At 48.8% G+C, this 15720-nt stretch overlaps 1 protein-coding gene across 1 annotated transcript; it reads right to left on the bottom strand.

Moving 5' to 3' along the window:
* Positions 1 to 3051: 3051 nt before the first annotated feature.
* Positions 3052 to 14594, bottom strand: MMP9 (matrix metallopeptidase 9). The gene is made up of 13 exons (XM_049779199.1): positions 14457 to 14594; positions 13631 to 13857; positions 13194 to 13342; positions 12854 to 12982; positions 12602 to 12775; positions 11953 to 12126; positions 9870 to 10046; positions 9628 to 9783; positions 7067 to 7361; positions 6817 to 6956; positions 6109 to 6259; positions 5922 to 6025; positions 3052 to 3170 (listed from the first exon to the last, which is right to left on the bottom strand). The coding sequence occupies exons 1-13, from the start codon at positions 14592 to 14594 to the stop codon at positions 3052 to 3054; spliced, it is 2133 nt and encodes a 710-aa protein (XP_049635156.1).
* Positions 14595 to 15720: the final 1126 nt, after the last annotated feature.

Below are 15720 nucleotides of genomic sequence, written 5' to 3'. Positions count from 1 at the left end.
TGGTTCGAATCCCGGTGTCCCATATGGTCCCCCGTGCCTGCCAGGAGCTATTTCTGAGCAGATAGCCAGGAGTAACCCCTGAGCACTGCCGGGTGTGGCCCCCCCACCAAAAAAAAAGAGAATTAGAAAAATAACCCCACAGCCAGAGAAAGCCAGGGTTCCAGAGGGTTTTCAGAAGAAATGCCAAGGGTGGCATGAAGATGAACAACTCTGACACACTCCGAATTCTTCTACACTGGCTCTTCAGGCAAGGTTCTCTGCTATCCCAAAGGCTCCAGCTCTCAACTCCTTTTCCCTGATGGTTGTGTGCCACTCTCTGCCCCAGACCACCATGCCTCGCTCAACCATCCCAAAATACCCCTGCTCCCTCCACCTGCTCAAATCATACAGTCCATGTTTCAAGGCACTTTGTTCCCCAGCACCCCCTACTTTTGCTCTTCCAGCCTTTGTCCTAAATACCTATTTTCTTCTGCCCCACTCTCTCACTAGCTGGGAGATTTACTCTGTGCCTCAGTTTCCTCATTTTAAAAGACAGGAGTCAGGGCCAGAGAGATAGCATGGAAGTAGGATGTTTGCCTTGCATGTAGAAGGATGGTGGTTCAAATCCCAGCATTTATATGGTCCCCCTAGCCTGCCAGGAGCGATTTCTGAGTGTAGAGCCTGAGCCCTGCCAGGTGTGACCCAAAAAAAAAGCAAAAAAAAAAAAAAAAAAAAAAAGCAAAAGAAAAAGAAAGACAGGAGTCAGGATACTGCTGACAGCAGTAGTACTTAGAAGGTAGGAGTCAATCCTGCATCCTAGGACTGCTTAAAGTTATTAACTATGACCAAGCACATAAAATGGAGCCCAGCATGTATCAGGGCAGGCCAAGGATAGAGACCAGCACTTAGCCCATAATCCAGAGTTGGCATAGCCACCTTGTTCCCAGTACTCTAGTTAGTGGCTATTTCTCTCGATGAATCCAATACAGCCCTCAGCATCTCCTATGTTTTGGTTTGTGCACACATGTGTGAGAATTGTGATTTTTAGGGCCAGTGGTTGTTGTAAAATACCCTCTCCAAAGACAGTTGGCAGGCTCAGGAAGATGTTGCTCCTTCTAGAACCAGGGCTACAACTGAGGTCATGGTACCTGGAAAACATTCCCTGGCTGTAACCATGGCACACAGTCACCTCCTTTCTCTTCCTGATGAGGGGTTATACTCTTGCCACCTTCCTTTGTGCCTCAGAATCACCTGTGAAATCAAATTGGACTCTGGATATGGTATAAAGTCTGCATTTGAGACATGTTCTGAGGAGAGTTTGATGTACCCTGATATGGAACGATCACTAAGAAGTCCTTAAGAAACTATCCACTTCATCCTTCTATGCTCAAAACCCAGCCTAGGGCCTGGGTCCATCCATGTAAAGGGGTGTGTGAAGAATAAATTCTAAACTGGCCACTTCCTCTTAGTAAATACAGCCTACCTCCCTGATAGGAAGAACTAAATGTCAATATTGATGAAATGTCTGGCACACACACACAGAGTAAGCATGCAATCCTTCAATCCATATACAAACTCGAATATGTGAGGGAAATTGAGGAAAACTATGGATTGAGAAACTGTTGACAAGGACTTACAAGCATCAATGAGAAAAACAAGGTGGTGAATATTTATGGTCACAACAAGAGGTGAAAACAAGGCAGAGACGATTTATGGGTATGAAAGTAACTGAGTCACTAGAGCATAGAAACTAAAGCGAAACAATTAATTAATTTAATGTAAAACCCTTTGTTCTGGGCCAGAATGATAGCACAATAAGTAGGACCTTTGCCATGTGCGCGGCCAACCCAGGGCCGACCTGGGTTCAATTCTGGCATCTCAGATGGTCTCCTGAGCCTGCCAGGATCAATCCCTGAGAGCAGAGCCAGGAGTAACCCCTGGGCCAGGTGTGGCCCAAAAACAAACAAAACAAAAAGCCTTTGTTTTTCAAAGCTACATCAGTCTTAACTGTGATTTTGCTCATGTAAACCTGCTTTCTTGTTTGCTCCAGCTTTTGAAGATATAAAAATGGATTGGACCCTTTGTTCAGGACTGAGAGTTTCCAGGGCTACCTGAATGAACTCTTGGTTCATGCTAATAAACTCCTTTCTGTTTCACCTGCTTTGGCTGTAATCTTGATTCTTTGATTTTCCCTAAAACATCTGTGAATGAATCTGCTCCTCTAGGCAAAGGAATCCAAATCATGGTACCTAAAAGGCAAAAAGGGAAGGGAGGGAGGGAAGGAGAGAGGGAGGGAGGAAGATATTAACTATAGAGGGAGGGAGGAAGGAAGGGAGGGAGGAAGGAAGGAAGGAAGGAAGGAAGGAAGGAAGGAAGGAAGGAAGGAAGGAAGGAAGGAAGGAAGGAAGGAAGGAAGGGAGGGAGGGAGGGAGGGAGGGAGGGAGGGAGGGAGGGAGGGAGGGAGAGGTGGAGATATCTGCATAGAGGAAGGCTGGGAGAGGGGGACAGGAGGGAAATTGGCGACAATCGTGGTGGGAAATGTGCACTGGTAAAAGGATGGGTATTGGAATATTGTATGACTGAAACAACCATCAACAACTTTGTAACTGTATATCTCATGGTGAATTAATTTTAAAAAAGAGTCCAAGAGGGCTCGGGTAGGTGGCGCTGGAGGTAAGGTGTCTGCCTTGCAAGCGCTAGCCAAGGAAGAACCGCGGTTCGATCCCCCGGCGTCCCATATGGTCCCCCCAAGCCAGGGGCGATTTCTGAGCACATAGCCAGGAGTAACCCCTGAGCGTCAAACGGGTGTGGCCCAAAAACCAAAAAAAAAAAAAAAAAAAAAGAGTCCAAGAATTAAGTTTATTAAAAAGATTATTAAAGTTATTATTATTAATTTTATTAAAAAGATACCAATAAAAAAAGATGTGAAAAGTGGGCCTTGCCCAAGTCCACTCCTCCTTGTCATCTAGATCCCCAGTTTGTAGCCAGCAAGCTGGCTCCTTCCTCAGCTGTTGGTCCACCCACCCACCCTGCAGTGTGAAAGTGCAGAACAGTGTGAAAGTATAGAACATTCTAGTTCTCAGGGCACTGTAGAAGGTCGAAGGTCACGTAGCCCACTCTGTCCACTTTGTTCACATCAGACCAGGAAATCACCCTCCAGAAGAATTCATCCTTGCAGAAGTAAGCTTTCCCTGTAGGACAAAGGGGTACACAGAATGAGCCCCCACTTGTTCCATACACATCCAAAAACTTGAGAATCAGTTCTGGAACAGCACAACAATCATCTGGCCTATAACTTACAAATTGTTCCCAGGTTCTCATAGAACCTCTCCATTTTTCCTCAAAGCCCAAGATTAGGATATTCTCCAGGGTAAAATGGTTTAGGTTGTAGAAAACAGAAGATTTGCAAACTGCAACCAACCAGGAAAGAATAGAACAGAATAGATGACAAATAAATGCAAATGAGCCAGACAAACAGAATAAGACTGTCTAGGGCAGTGGTCGGCAATCTTTTTTTTCAACTGAGCCAAATCTCGCCAAAACCACGATTGAAATTTATTTTGAGAGCCACACAGGGCGCAAACTGACAGAGGCTTGAAGCAGAGTCCTGACGCCTGGAGCAGCTGCCCGGCACACAGAAGAGCCAAATTAAAAGTGTAAAGAGCCACATGTGGCTGGCAAGCCGCAGGTTGCCAACCACTGGTCTAGGGTCTTCAATGTACAAGCAGCCTGGGCAAAAATAGAATAGGAACTCACAATATATATATATATATATATATATATATATATATATATATATATATATATATATATATATATATATATATATATATATATATATATATTGAGGCCATTCCCAGCAATGCTCAGGGGTTACCTCTGGATCTGTGTTCAGAGTCACTCTGGCAGTGCTCAAAGAACTTTATGTGATGCCAGGGATTGAATCCAGGCAGCTTCTTGCAAAATAAGTACCTTATCTACTGAACTATCTCTCTAGTCTCACAACTTTATATTTTAAGGCTGCCTTTAGATAGGCTTTGTGAAATACCCCAGCCTCTGCTCTTCATGTGCCTATTAGGAGCCAGAGTGATAGCACAGTGGTAGGGTGTTTGCCTTTGTACATGGCTGACTCAGGACGAACTAGGTTCAATCCCTGGCATCCCATATGGTCCCCAGAGCCTGCCAGGAGCAATTTCTGAGCACAGAGCAAGGAGTAACCCCTGAGCGCTGCCAGTGTGACCAACACAAACTAAAATAAAAAAAACATGTACTTAGTGAATGTTGATGTGTTGACTATCTGTCCTTAATGTCTCTGTCAGCTTCACTAATGGCTATTCTGTGGGGAGTAGCATTGACTAAATGGCATGCCAATGAGACCACCAATATCCCTAAAGTGTGGACAGTCTGTGTTTTTGTCTCTTTATGCATTTGTTTGTCTCATTCTCTGCCCTACCCTGCTGGATGAAGGTCAAAGGTGCCAATCTGATTATCATTAGACATGCACCTTCTGTGAGAGGCCCAGAGCAATAATTCAGTGGGTAAGGTACTTGTCTTGCATATGTCCAATTCAGATTTGATTCCCTGGTACCCCTCAAGCCCCACCAGGAGTCCCCTGAGCACAGAGTCAGGAATAAGCTCTGAGCATTGCTGGGTGTGGCCCCCCAGTAAAGGCCTTTTGGGGGAGACCACATCCCACACAGCCTTAGTACTGAGACATGAAGAACAAAAGGCAACTAGTGGCCACTGAGGGTGGAATCTTTTGGGCTGAGGAGACAACCAGGCACCCTAGACGAGGAATGAACTTGATATGTTCATAAGTAGGGGTCAAGGAAGATTACTTAAAGACTAGAGTACATGCATAGTATGTGGGCTCCAAATTTGAGCCCAGTCCCAAATCGGGGTATGGGCAACAAAAAAGACAGGATAGTGAGAGGATTGAGAAATTCTTTGACCTTGAGATAGGTCTGTGGGGTGACCCCAGACCTCTATCCTCCACTCTTACTCCCACAAAATATGATAAAGGCACTATATATCCTACATGACTTGGATTAGTGTGTTTGCAAAGGAGATGGTGAAAGTGAATCTTTTGGCAAGAACTTTCAATGCACTTTCTCAGTCAACAGTGAGAAGGGACATGTAATTCCTAATAACCCCCATTTTAAAGATACAAAAACTGAGGCTTCATGTATAGTACAACTTGTAATTACAGTCTCAACGTCTTTCTTCTTGCAAACCATGTGAGGAAAGAGCTTCCATGGAGGACAGGAAATCTGGGTTCTCGTTTTGGTCATGCCCTTGGGTCACTGCAGGAGGTAGGGATGCCCCCTTCCACCTCCATCAGAACTTATCTGTGCCGGGGCACTTACATCAGTCTAAGGGGATCCTGTCTTTTTGTTTAGTTTTGTTTTGTTTTGGTTTTGGTTTTTTGGGAGCCAAGGGGTTGGGAGCTAAGGGGTTACTCCTGGCTATGCGCTCAAAAATCGCTCCTGGCTTGGGGGACAATATGGACGCCAGGGATTGAACTAAGGTCCATCCTGGGTCAATGCATGCAAGGCGTTACAAGGGTAGCGCCCTATCGCCGCTGCGCTACCGCTCCAGCACTTTTTTGTTTGTTTGTCTGGTTTTTTTGGATCCTGCCTTTTTTTTTTTAATCTAGAATTTTACTTAACACTGGGAACAGAACAATAGTACAGCGGTAGGGCATTTGCCTTGCATGTGGCAGGCCAGGGTTCAACCCCCAGAACACCATATGGTCTCCTTCTCCTACCAGGAGTAATTTCTGAGTGCAAAAACGGGAATAAACACTAAGCACCACAGGATATGCCCCTAAAACAAACAAACAAAAAAAGAGTTTGACTTAACACTAAAGCAGGTTAGGAATCGAGCAAGGGTGTTATGTTTGGACAAGTAAGGAACCTCTGAATCCCATCTTCAGCCCTCACCTTGGTACCAAAAGATGTCGTGCGCATTCAAAGGCACCCCAGGGAACAGCTCGTCCACTAGGGTGGCGCTCTGGGCATCAACCTTCTGTGTCTTCAAGTCAAACCTGCAAGAAGGCAGCAAGGAGACAGGTGTGAGGCGGCGCCCGGGCTCCCCCTGCCGGCAGCCTGCGGCAGCGGCGGCGCTCACCTCCAGAAGCGATCCAGGCTGAACAGAAGCGCTTTACCCCTGCCCTGGGGGAGAACCCCAGTGACTTGGGCCACGTTGGGGCCCAAGCCCAGCTTGTCCAGACGCCTGGGTCCTAGCACCGACGTTCCTGTGTACACCCACACTTGTCGCCCTGCAGGGGAGAAGGGTCACATGTTAGTCTAAGGGGCAACGGGTGGGGGTGGGTGGGGCCATTTATTTTATACATTTCTTATTTTATATATTATTTTGTATTTTAAAATTAAATTTTACTACATATATTTTATGTATTATTTTATACATTCATTTTAAATGTATAAAAGGGGGATCCGGCCAGGTCCCTTCCCAGCTCTGCTTGTTCCAAGGGCCAGGAGCAAGGGCAGCCTCTCATGGTGAGCAACTGGGCAGCACTTAAGTATCTGTCATATTTGTTTGTTTGTTTGTTTGTTTGGGGGCCACACCTGACGATGCTCTGAGCTTAGAAATCACTCCTGGCAGGCTCACAAAACTATGGGATACCGGGGATCGAACCCAAGTCAGCCACACGGCAAATGACCTGTGCTATCCCTTAGTCCCAGTGTCAGCCAAATGTACCTGAGTGTGCTGGTCAGGAGGGGGTGCCTTTTTCTAATACAATTCTAGGTTTCTCTGCCTTTGGGATCCCCCAGAAGTGATGGGAAGGGGTGGGGTAGGGTAAAGGAGAAAACGAACCAGAGAAGAAGAAAAGCTTCTTGCTTAGTGGATCCTCATAGACAGAGTCCAGTGTAGTGGGCAACGCTGGCCAGGTGTCCTTGATAAGGAAAGGCCCCTGCAGCCTATCTCTGGTGTTTCTTGACAGTTTCCAGTACCTCCTGGGAACATGGGTACGGGGAGCATTGAACTTCCTCGGAAGGCCAGTGTTGGGGAGACAGGATGGATCCCTTCTCCAACCCCTTCCTCGGTCACCCAGCCCGGCTCTCACCCATCCCTGAAGACATGCAGATGCCCCTGGATCTCTGAGATAGCATCAAATATGTTCACTTGGCAGATCTCTTCATCAGGATCCAATGGCATAGTAGGGGCTGCTGAAGGGCCAGCAGTGGGGGGGCCAGTGGGACCAGGTGAAGGGGCACCCGTGGGCCCCACAGTGGGCTGCTCAGAGGGGCGGGCTGTGGGAGGCCCCGTAGGACACACAGTTGGGGGAGCAGTGGGCTGGGGTTCAGGTGTGATGGTAGTTGGTTGTGGTTGAGGCTGTGGTTGAGATGTAGGGCGAACACCTGAAAAGAGACCCCAAATGAAATACCCCCAATCCTGATTATCTCTGTGTCCATGTGCCATCTACTCCCTGAAAACCTATCATGAGCCTCATAACTCTGATTTTATTTTGTTTGTTAATTTTTAGCCACACCCAGCAATGCTCAGGGGTTACTCCTGGCTCTGCACTCAGGGGTGAGCTCTGGTGGGCTTGGCTTATTGGTCAGTTTGTTTTCTTGGAATCATACCTAGCTGTGCCCAGTGCTTACTCTTGGCTGTGCTTATTCTTGATGAGATGCAGGGGATACTATTTGGGCTGCCTGGGATCAAACCAAACCGAGGTTGGCCAGGTGTAAGGTAAGTGTCTTACATGCTATACTGTCCCTCCAGCCCAGTCCTGGCAGGCTTAGAGAATCATATTGCTCTGGCCCTCTCCCTGACTTTAGACCCTGTATAGCCTATCTTTCTTTGACCACTGGAAAGCACTTTATTTAACAATTTGCTTTCCAGTGTTAGTTATCCAAACCCTTGGTTGGCCTACCCCATTCTGGAAGCTCAGAGCACAGGCAGACAGGAAGTCCTCCTCCCTTAGGTTGGGAGGGCAGTGTGGTTTTATTTGGATGAGGTGGGGATTAAACCTAGAGCTTCAAACATGCACTGAGCTGTATCCTCTGGAAGTATTTTCTGAGCATTCAAATTCAGTGCCCAATGATACTGAGAGCTTTATAAAAATCAGACCAGCTCTTTTGCTTTTCAAAGAAACCCTATGACAAAAAACTCTGAGTATCTCCTCTTTTGTGGGTGTAGAAATGCTCGGGGACTACTCCAAGCTCTATATGAAGGCTGCTGTGGCAGTACTTGAGGGACCATGTGGTGCCAGGAACCAAACTCAGGCCTTAGGGCTGGAGAGATAGCACAGCAGGTAAAAAGCTGACCCTGATTCAATCCTCAGCACCTTATATGATCTTATCCCACTCTTGCCTTTTTCACTCCTGCTCCACTCACTGGCACCTGAAGTGATATTTGAGCCCAGAGCTAGGAATAAACCCTGAACACAGTGGCCCGAAAATATAAACCAAAACCAAAACAAAACAAAACAAAAGTACAAAATGCTCAGGGCCTCCTGCATGCAAAACATATGCTCAGCCCATTAAGTTATTTCTTTAGTCAATATCCTATTATTTATTTATTTATTTATTTATTTTTGGTCTTTGGGCCACACCCAGCAGTGCTCAGGGGTTACTCCTGGCTGTCTGCTCAGAAATAGCTCCTGGCAGGCACGGGGGACCATATGGGACACCGGGATTCGAACCATCCACCTTTGGTCCTGGATCGGCTGCTTGCAAGGCAAACACCGCTGTGCTATCTCTCCGGGCCCCCTATTATTTATTTATATATATTTTTTTGTCCACACCTGGCAATGTTCAGGAGTTTTTCCTGGCTCTACATTCAAGAATTACTCCTGGTGGTGCTTGGGAAAACCACCTGGGATGCCAGAGATCGATTCTCAGGTCAAAAGTGTGCAAGACAAGTGTCCTATCCACTATACTATCTCTCCCCATCCCCAATACCCCATCTTTTAAAGCAATAAAAAAAAGTAATATTAACAACAACAGAGATAAACACAATAAAATCTACCCAAAACTATTCTGATTCACTTTACTATCCACACTCCCCTATGAGACAGGTACTGTTATAGAACAGATGAGGAAATTAAGGGGTAATATTCAAGGCCGTTCAGCCAGGAAGCAGCTAAACTGACTTGTTTTTCCTATTGAGTTGTTTCTGTTTCTTTGCCATTCACTGTGTGTTTACAGAAGGTTTTTGTTTTTGTTTTGGGGCCACATCTGGGAGATGCTCAGGGGTGACTCCCAGCTCTGCGCTCAGGAATTATTCCTGGCAGTGCTCAGGGGATTATATGGGTTACAAGGGATAGAACGTGGTTGCTGTATGCAAGGTGAATGCCCAACCTGCTGTGCTATCACTCTGGCCCACAGCAGAAGATTTATCTGTCTGTCTGGGGAAAACCACACCCAGTGATGCTCAGGGACTACTCTTTGCTCAGTGCTCCGGAGACTATGTAGAGCCAGGGATTGGAGTCATTCCTCCACCTGGAAGCCAGTCTGTCTCTGGCACCATTTCCAAACACTGCTCTGGTAACAACTGGCCACATGTGCCTCTCCCTACAGATAAAAGTTAGGATACCAGTTTCCCTTTCTTCCCAGCCTCGAAATCATAGTTGGGCTTCCCCCTTCCTTGCCTCCTTCCATCCTTACCCCACAGCCTTACCATAGAGTTTCTGGATTCCCTCTACATCATCCTTATCAAGGGGGGGCTCTTCAGTGAAACTGTACATGGGGTACATGAGCGCGCTGGGCACAGATGAATGGTCCAATCCCAGTGCATGGCCAAACTCATGCGCAGCCACAAGGAACAGGCTGTACCCTGAAGGAAAAAGGAAGCCAGGATTTGGACCCTGAACCCAGCTCTCAGCCCAATTCCCATCCCCGGGACAACAAAGCCATGCTCACCTTGGTCAGGACAAAAGCCCCACTTTTTGTCTGTGTCGAAGTTTGGGGTGGTAGCACACCAGAGGAGGCCATCTGTACGGCCATCTCTGGTGCAGGCCGAGTACTCCTTGCCCAGGAAGGTGAAGGGAAAGGCACACATTTCTCCTGCTGCATTGCCACCAGTCACTATGGAGTCAACTATGGAAACCCAGAACCTCAGTTGAGTTAAAGAACCCCAATAAGAAGCTAGAAAATCTTTGGCTTATTTTATATTTCTTATTTGGAAAGGGTCGGAACCACACCTGGCAGTGCTCAGAGTGTACTCCTGGCTTTTTTTTTTTTTTTTTTTTTTGGAAGAAGCCCTGGTGATACTCAGAAGGCCATAAGTGGTGCCAGGGGATTTAAACTGGGGTTGCTGAGATGAAGACAACCTCCTAGACCAGGGGTCTCAAACTCGCAGCCCGTGGGCCATTTGAGGCCCTCCGTACAACATTTTGTGGCCCGTGGCCGGCCTTCAAATATCGCAGTATTCGCGATTATTCGCTTACCGAATAATCGCAATAAAAATCACATTAGTAAGTAAAAAAATTCGCATTAAACATTCGCATACCCCGGGCCCAGAGAGACAGCACAGTGGCGTTTGCCTTGCAAGCAGCCGATCCAGGACCAAAGGTGGTTGGTTCGAATCCCGGTGTCCCATATGGTCCCCCGTGCCTGCCAGGAGCTATTTCTGAGCAGACAGCCAGAAGTGACCCCTGAGCACTGCCGGGTGTGGCCCAAAAACCAAAAAAAAAAAACAAAAAAAACAAAAAAAACATTCGCATACCCCGAGCAGTTTCGTTCGGGGTATGCAAATGTTTAATGCAATATTTTTCGATTTTTTTTCTTACTAATGCGATTTTTTTATTGTGAATATTCGGTAAGCGAAATCCCTTATGCGGCCCTGCCTCACCCCGACTTTGCCTCCTGCGGCCCCCAGGTAAATTGAGTTTGAGACCCCTGTCCTAGACTATTTCTCCTGGTGGCCTCAAATAGACCAAGTTGAGAGCTGGGGATGTAGCTCATGGAGTATAATGTAGGGGGCGCTGTGGGGCTCTACTAAGACCTCAGACAGGTGCATAATACTGGAGACCAAAGAAAAACAAGGGTGGGGCTCAAGAGGGTTGAAGCAGATGCTTTATTTATTTTGGTAAAGGCCTTATCTGGCCATGCTCAGTACTTACTCCTGGCTCTGTGCTTAGGGATCACTCCTACTGGGTGTTGGGGAACCATATGGAGTGTCAGAAAATGAACCTGGGTCAACCACATGCGAGGCAAGAATCCTACACACAGTGTGAGCCCCTGGGTTCAATCTCTGGGTATTATGTGGTCCCTGAACACTGCAGGCATGGGCCCCCCAAAGAAAAGTTAAAAAATAAATGTATTTGGGGCTGGCGCAATAGCGCAGTGGTAGGGCGTTTGCCTTGCACTTGGCAGATCCAAGATGGACCTGGTTCAATCCCCAGCATCTCATATGGTTCCCTAGCCAGGAGCAATTTCTGAGCGCATAACCAGGAGTAACCCCTGAGCATCACTGAGTGTGACCCAAAAACAAACAAAAAATAGTATTTATTTGGGAAGGCCACAGCTGGCAATGTTCAGGAGTTACTCCTGGCAGTGTTCAGAGGACTATCAGGAAAGCTAGGTATAGAACTAGGGTAAGCTATGTGCAAGGCAAATGCCCTACCCACTGTACTATCACTCTAGCCTAAAAAAAATAAGTGTTTTTATTTATTTAGGGGAGTTTGAGTCACACTGAGCATTGTCAGGGGTTATTCCTGGCTCTGCACTCAGAATTCACTTCTGGCAGACTCTCAGCACCCATCCCAGGTGGGCTGTATGCAAGGCAAATGCCTTACTACTGTGCTATCGCTCTGGCCCCAAAATAAATGTTTTTAAAGGAAAAAGGAAAGGCAACAGTCTACAGGCCCAGTTTAGTGGATGGTAACAGCAGAAACCTAGGGTGGAGGAGAATCCTATCAATATGGGGCAGCTTTCACCATCCCTCAATGGAGAAGGGAGGAGACAAGGAATCTGAGGGTTAGGGGGCTGGAGAATGTGGTACCTCTGGTGGGGCAGAAGCCAAAGAGCTTGTCCTGGTCATAGTTGGAGGTGGTGGCACACCAGCGGTAGCCATCGTTGCGTCCAGCCACAGTGCAGGTGGAGTAGGAGCGGCCCTCGAAGATGAAGGGAAACACGCAAGCTTTGCCTTCCCCATTGCCGTACTCGGTGTAGAGTCCTGGAGATGCCAAAACATTACCCTGGAGTGCCACAAGCATGCCAGCCCTGTCTGCAGGCTCCAGACCTCTTTCCTTTCACAGATGAGGAACGTGGGTTCAGAGAACAGGAGCACCAAGTGTGACTTAGAGGCCACACAGAGTACCCGCAGTCATGAGATCATATGGCAGAGCAGTGAAAGTCTCCCTAGCACCACATGGTCAGTTTTTGGTTTTGGATCACACCCATCAATGTGCTAAGAAGTTACTCCTGGCTCTGCACTCAGGAATCACTGCTTGTGGTGCTCAGGGGTACATATGGGATGCTGGGAATTAAACTCAGGTCAGTCGCATGCAAGGCCCACCCCACTATGCTATCATTCCGGCTCCCACATGGCTCCCTTCTTTATAGAAAGTGGGCCCAGGAGTGAGCCCTACAACAATGATAAGTGAAACAAGCAACGCCCTAGGGCCCTGGACCTATTCAGGTGCACTCACTTTCACTGGGGCAGAAGCCGAACTGACAGTCTTTGTCGAAGTTGGCAGTGGTACTGCACCAGCTGAGGTCATCCGAGCGCCCATTCGTGGTGCAAGATGTATAGGACTGGCCCTCGAATACAAAGGGAAAGTGGCAGGGGGCGCCGTCTGCGTTTCCGTAGCGGGTGGGAATCACTGCAGGAGAAGCGGGGAGTCAGTGTTCATGAAGCTTATGAACAAAGGAGGCAATGGGGGCTGAGACCCGCATCTCACCAACGCCTTGGCCCAGCGTCCACAACTCATCTTCATCGAAGTGGGCATCCCCTTGAATGCCATCGCCTGGGGGAAAGGCGTGTGCCAGGAGCCCGTTCTTCCCGTCGAAAGGATACCCATCTCCGTGTTCTGAAGAGACAGAGAGAGAAGACAGTTGGCAGGGTAGGGTGGCACAGGCTGCCACTGTCCAAGTGCAGGCCGAGTGGGTAAGTGCTTGGAGGAAAGCCTACATGGTATGGGACAGGCAGGGGAGCGACAAGAGTGGAGACCGTCAAGGGAGGTCCGCATCCTTGCCCTCTTGCCCTGGGCCCAGAAAACCTCTTGGCTTCCCTCTTCTCACCCGCAGCTCCAAACTGGATGACGATGTCTGCTTCGGGGCCATAGACTCGGGTAAAGGTGAGCGGAGTCACCTCACTCCAGACCGCAAAGGCTCGGGCAAAGGCGTCATCAATGATATCCCGGGGCAAATCTTCTGAGTAGTTTTGGATCCTGCAGGAGGAAGCAGGCCGAGAGGGGTCAGCAGGGAGCGCCCCAGCCAGGCACCCCCTTTTATCTTTTTTTTTTTTTTTTTTTTTGCACCAAGCTCCTGGACTCTGTGCAACCAGGGACCCTCAACACCTTCCTCAAGGGAGCTCCTCCCAATGCCCATGTCCTCCAAGAAGAAGGAAATGCAAGCTCCAAGGTGGAGCCCCTTGTCCCCAGAATCACATCATGTCCCAAACGCCCATGGGCACCGCCCTCGCCTTGCTCTCCCTCCCCGCAGAGCCAGCCACGCACCAGTACGTGATGTTGTGGTGATGCCACTTGAGGTCGCCCTCAAATGTCTGAAATCTGCCCAGGTCTGGGACGCCGCAGCGTGGGGTTTTGATGGCCTCCAGGGTGGCACTGTCCAACTCCCCTGTCACTGGCAGACTCAGGCGTTGCTGGAGCCTCTTCAGCGCCGACCCTATCTGGTCCTGGTTCAGCTCCGCCAGGCGGGTGTAGCCATAGCGGAAGAGATACTCCTGGGGATGCAGGCCACAGACTTCATTGCCAGAGGATGCGCCACCCAGGGGAGCGAGCCATGGACACCACAGTCGGGGCACTGGCTCTGGGCACTGCCTCAGTTCCCCACAGTACCTACTCAGGACCCCTAACCTTTACCCCGCTTCACCCTCAGGCCCTGCCCACTCCAGACCCCGCTAGCTCTTCCACCGGGAACTCCCATGGCCCAAGCCAGAAACTCTCATCATGCCCTTTCATTCTGTTTGTTTGTTTTCTGTTCCTGGACCACAGCTGGCAGTGTTCAGGGGTTACTCCTAGCTTTTGCCATCAGGAATCACTCCTGGCAGTGCTCCGTAGACCATAGGGGGAGCAGGGGATCAAAGTTGTTTGGCCACACAAGGCAAATGCCCTACCTGTTCTAGCCCCTCATCAGTCCATTTGTGCCCATCACTTCCCAGACATCCTCAGAACCCTCCAGAGCTTTTTTTTGTTCTGGGGCTCAGTGGTCCTAGCATGATCATCACTACCAAAAAGCCCCCAAAGTATCTTTTCTCTGAGGCCCTCTGCCCTCCTGGCTGCTCCTGGCCAACTCCTCCAAGCACTGGACTGCCTTGCTTACCTCTGCCAGCTGCTTGTCGGTGAGGTTGCTCCGAAGGTCTTTTGGGAAGACAACCAGCCTGGGCTGGTGTGGTCTGGGAGCTGCCAAACAGCCACTCAGAGCCACGAGCACCAGGACAAGGGGTTGCCAGGGGTTCATGGTGAGGCTGGCTGGTCCAGCTGCAGCTGTCCCCAGGGGCTTTAAGGAGGTGCTGGTAACCGAATCAATAGCCCCGCCCATCCTGGGCGGGCAGGCCCAGCTGACTCAGAGAGTGGGGGCTGGGGGAGCCCCATTTTGAGAAGAAAAAAAAGGGCTTACACCAGTCAGGCATGACCCCAGACACACAGGAAACCACAGACACACAGGGTTTGGGGTTTTGCAAACTGCAAAGCTCTGAGAATTGTCTGAAAGTAAGGGACTGGGGTGAGACCTCTGGGTGGTTTTTTTGGTGGTTTTTGTTTGTTTGTTTGTTTGTTTGTTTTGGTTTTTGGGTCACACCCGGCAGTGCTCAGGGGTTACTCCTGGCTGTCTGCTCAGAAATCGCTCCTGACAGGCTCGGGGACCCATATGGGATGCCGGGATTCGAACCAATGACCTTCTGCATGAAAGGCAAATGCCTTACCTCCATGCTATCTCTTTGGCCTGCCTCTGGGTGTTTTATTTTGTGCATTTACTGATTGATTTTGCCAGATCAGGATCACACAACACAATCACTTATAGTTTCGTTCTAGGCCCTTCTAAACAGCCTTCCATCCTAGAGTTCACCAAAGAGAAAGATGCACACCCCTAGGATGGAGATGTTAGGAGTTAAAGGTAGGTTGGAGGGTGGAACCCTAGAAAGTCTCAGGTACAGCCTGAGGTAGAACCCTCAGGAGTCTCAGGTATAGTTGGGGGTAAAATGCTCAGGAGTCTCAAATACAACTGGGGGTCAGTGTTTGTTCTCTTAAAGGTCTATTTCCAGGGGGCCACTGAGTGATTCTAAGAAAGGAGGAGCAATCATGGGAACTTCTGTGTAAAAGTCCCTAAGGGAAAAGGTAGGAGACCTCTATTCTGAGCCCAGTCATCCCCTCTTCTGAGGTGCCATCCTAGTCCCTGACCCCCAGGCTCTGTCTTTTACCCTTCTCCAGGATGACTCCCTGGGACTGAAGGAACTAGGGAATTGCATGAGATACTCCCTGGATGACACATTGGACCTTTGGGGCAGTGGAGGGGATAGTGGTGGCAGCTTCACTCTCTTCCTTTGGGCCACAGGCAGAGGTCCAAATGAGTTTGCTTCCTCAGCTGT

Source organism: Suncus etruscus, chromosome 9, assembly GCF_024139225.1.
Source record: "Suncus etruscus isolate mSunEtr1 chromosome 9, mSunEtr1.pri.cur, whole genome shotgun sequence".
Classification (NCBI taxonomy): Eukaryota; Metazoa; Chordata; class Mammalia; order Eulipotyphla; family Soricidae; genus Suncus; species Suncus etruscus.
The sequence above is the reverse complement of the archived record's forward strand: the minus strand, read 5'-3'. Positions and strand labels throughout refer to the sequence as shown.

Excerpts from the sequence above, each read along its gene's own strand:
- MMP9 (XM_049779199.1), bottom strand. The coding sequence starts at position 14,594 with ATGAACCCCTGGCAACCCCTTGTCCTGGTGCTCGTGGCTCTGAGTGGC. Across the intron at positions 10,047-11,952 it reads TGGCTTCTGCCCCACCAGAG|TTGACTCCATAGTGACTGGT; the intron begins GTACCACATTCT and ends GGGTTTCCATAG. Across the intron at positions 6,026-6,108 it reads AGCCTGGATCGCTTCTGGAG|GTTTGACTTGAAGACACAGA; the intron begins GTGAGCGCCGCC and ends GCCTTCTTGCAG.